The sequence below is a fragment of the Bison bison genome, unplaced genomic scaffold, assembly GCF_000754665.1.
Source record: "Bison bison bison isolate TAMUID 2011002044 unplaced genomic scaffold, Bison_UMD1.0 scf7180017864270, whole genome shotgun sequence".
NCBI lineage: Eukaryota > Metazoa > Chordata > Mammalia > Artiodactyla > Bovidae > Bison > Bison bison.
This window is the reverse complement of record NW_011494842.1, coordinates 4,810,075-4,812,368: the sequence shown is the minus strand read 5'-3', so window position 1 is coordinate 4,812,368 and position 2,294 is coordinate 4,810,075. Positions and strand designations below refer to the sequence as shown.

Below are 2,294 nucleotides of genomic sequence, written 5' to 3'. Positions count from 1 at the left end.
GCCGGGAGGAAGGTGGTGGCAGGGTGGGTCCAGCAGGTCGGCTCCTGGGCGCGTGGGGCCCCGGGAACAGGCGTGCTCACAGTCACGGGCGGGCCCTGAGCTGGCCCAGGAACGGGCGTGCTCACAGTCACGGGCGGGCCCTGGGCTCTAAGGGCGGCGGGGCCGAGCGCTGGGCGCGGTGGGCGTGGGTGCTGTGCTCCGCCAGGTGGAGGGCAGAGATGGCGCCCGCCTGTTGGCGCTGGCAGGTGTGATCCTCTGGTGACCTCTCTCTGGTCTAACCCTCTTTTTTTTTTTTTAAATATTTATTTATTTGCTGCTGCGGGTCTTAGTTGAGGCATGTAGGATCTCGTTCCCCGACCAGGGGTCGAACCCTGCATTGGGAGCTTGGAGTCTTAGCCGGTGGGGCACTGGGGAGGCCGCTAATCAATGCCTTCTGCCAGAAGCACAGAGACTGTCTGCTCAGAAAACGTCTCTGGCGGGAATGATTTCTGTTTAAAAAAAAACAGAAAGCTTGGACATGTCAGTGTCTTCCCTAGGTTTTTTTCACACTGTGTGTGAGAGATTTGGGAGAGAGGAAAAAGACAAGTCAGTAGGATATTATAAAGATTTAATTGCCAAGTAGACCTATTTTCTAAGTTGTTAAATTCAAATGTGCTGGATACTTTCTAGTAGTTTCTGACTGTGGTCTTTCATGGCTAACTTTCTCTGACTTAGTGGCCTCACGTCTTCCAGACCTCCATGCCTCTGTAGGTGCTGTGCACTTGGCTTAGAAACCTCTTCTCCAGGACATACGCTGCCTCCTCCGAGAAGCCCTCCCAGCTCTGCAGCCACACCCATATCTCCATGGGCCTCTGCCCACAGCCTCCCCCACCCCAGCACTGCTCCGCCCACCTCACTCCTGCTGTTCCTCAGGGTTAGACTTGGCCCTGCATCTGTTTGTTTCCCTTTGTTTGCCGTCAGGGACTTGTTCTCTGTCTCAGGCGCTGGGGAACTCAGTGTCTTATTCACAGGAAATGTTCAGAAAACATCTGTTGCGTTGAAAAAAAAATTATTTTATTGGGGTAGCTGAGATATATAAATCCTTGGACGCTTCCTTTGATGCCCCAGTGTGTGAGTTGCTCCAGGGGACCAGCGGTGCTCCATCCGCCTCAGCCAAGTTCAGCCTGTGCCCGGTGTCTCTGGAGGGAGTGCAGGCTGCCGGCAGGCCGGGCATGCTGCCCCCGGACAGGAGGCTGGGGCTGAGTCAGCGCACCGTGGTGGTCCGGAGAGGACCCAGCGTGGGCCTGCTCAGGCCTGTCTCTTTGCAGAGGTGTGGATGAGGAGAGAGGTGACCAGGGTTGAGGGGGGAGGTCTGCCCACACACTGGACCGCCTGCCCTCACCTTGGAAGGAGGGAAGGAAGCCTCAGCGGCAGTTTTGAAAATGCCCAGAGCAGCCCTGTGCTGACCGCCTTTGCTGATCGCATGTTTCATATGCACAGCTAGGCACGTACCTGGGATGTGCTTGGTCCTCAGGTCAGCCTTAGGTGGGAGGGCTTTTAAAAGCCCCATTTTACAGATGGGAACAGGAGGCTGAGCCCTTGGCTGAGGCCGCCTGCAGGGCAAACAACCTGGTGGGAAGTGCAGGCGCTTCAGAGGCCCTGCTTTTCTGCCTGCGCTCTCGTGTCGGAGCAGGCCGGGGGGGCCTGGAGATCAACACGAGGCTCCGGGGCGTTGAAAACCCACCGTGTTGATGAATCAGGCACCAGGCAAGCAGAAGTGAGTGGCAGCAGCATCCGACGCCTGAGCCGATGGTGCCTTGGAGGCTGCGGAACTGGTGGCACAGGCTTCCTGGGGGCGGAGTGCAGAGGGCACAGCCCAGCCACAGGTTTCAGGAGAGGGGTCAGGACGCAGGAGCCCCATTGTGGGCGGCGGAGGGAGCCAGCTTTGGGAGGTTGGGCTTTATCTCGTCAGTGGAGGCTTGTCATGGGTGGAGCTGAAATAAACCTGGGCGGAGGGGGGCACGGGGTGGGGGCTGATCAGACTCGTGTGGAGACAGCTCATCCTGGGGGCAGCTTGTGCACGGACTTTCCGGGGAGCGGGACAGGTGACGGGGGGCATATATCAGAGGCAGATAGAGTCAGACTTTGGTGACTGACTGGCCTGGAGGGTCTCGGGGGACAGGGGTCAAGGGTCACCGCTGAGTTTTCAGTTTGAGTCACTGGGTCTGGCCTTCAGAATTTGAAGAATGAGGGGGAGGGTGCATGAGGTTAATAAGAGATCGGGCCTGGGGGCTTCAGTGCTCTCATTCTATGGG

At 57.8% G+C, this 2,294-nt stretch overlaps 1 protein-coding gene across 1 annotated transcript in view; it reads left to right on the top strand.

Annotated features, from left to right (window-relative positions):
* The first annotated feature begins 218 nt into the window (after window positions 1-218).
* Window positions 219-2,294, top strand: part of LRRC1 (leucine rich repeat containing 1) — a 119,392-nt gene continuing 117,316 nt past the window's right edge. Inside the window, exons 1-4 of the mRNA XM_010848707.1 lie at window positions 219-245; window positions 751-913; window positions 1,153-1,277; window positions 1,995-2,084. Coding sequence (XP_010847009.1) covers window positions 219-245; window positions 751-913; window positions 1,153-1,277; window positions 1,995-2,084 — 405 coding nt within the window. The remainder of the gene's footprint in view (window positions 246-750; window positions 914-1,152; window positions 1,278-1,994; window positions 2,085-2,294) is intronic.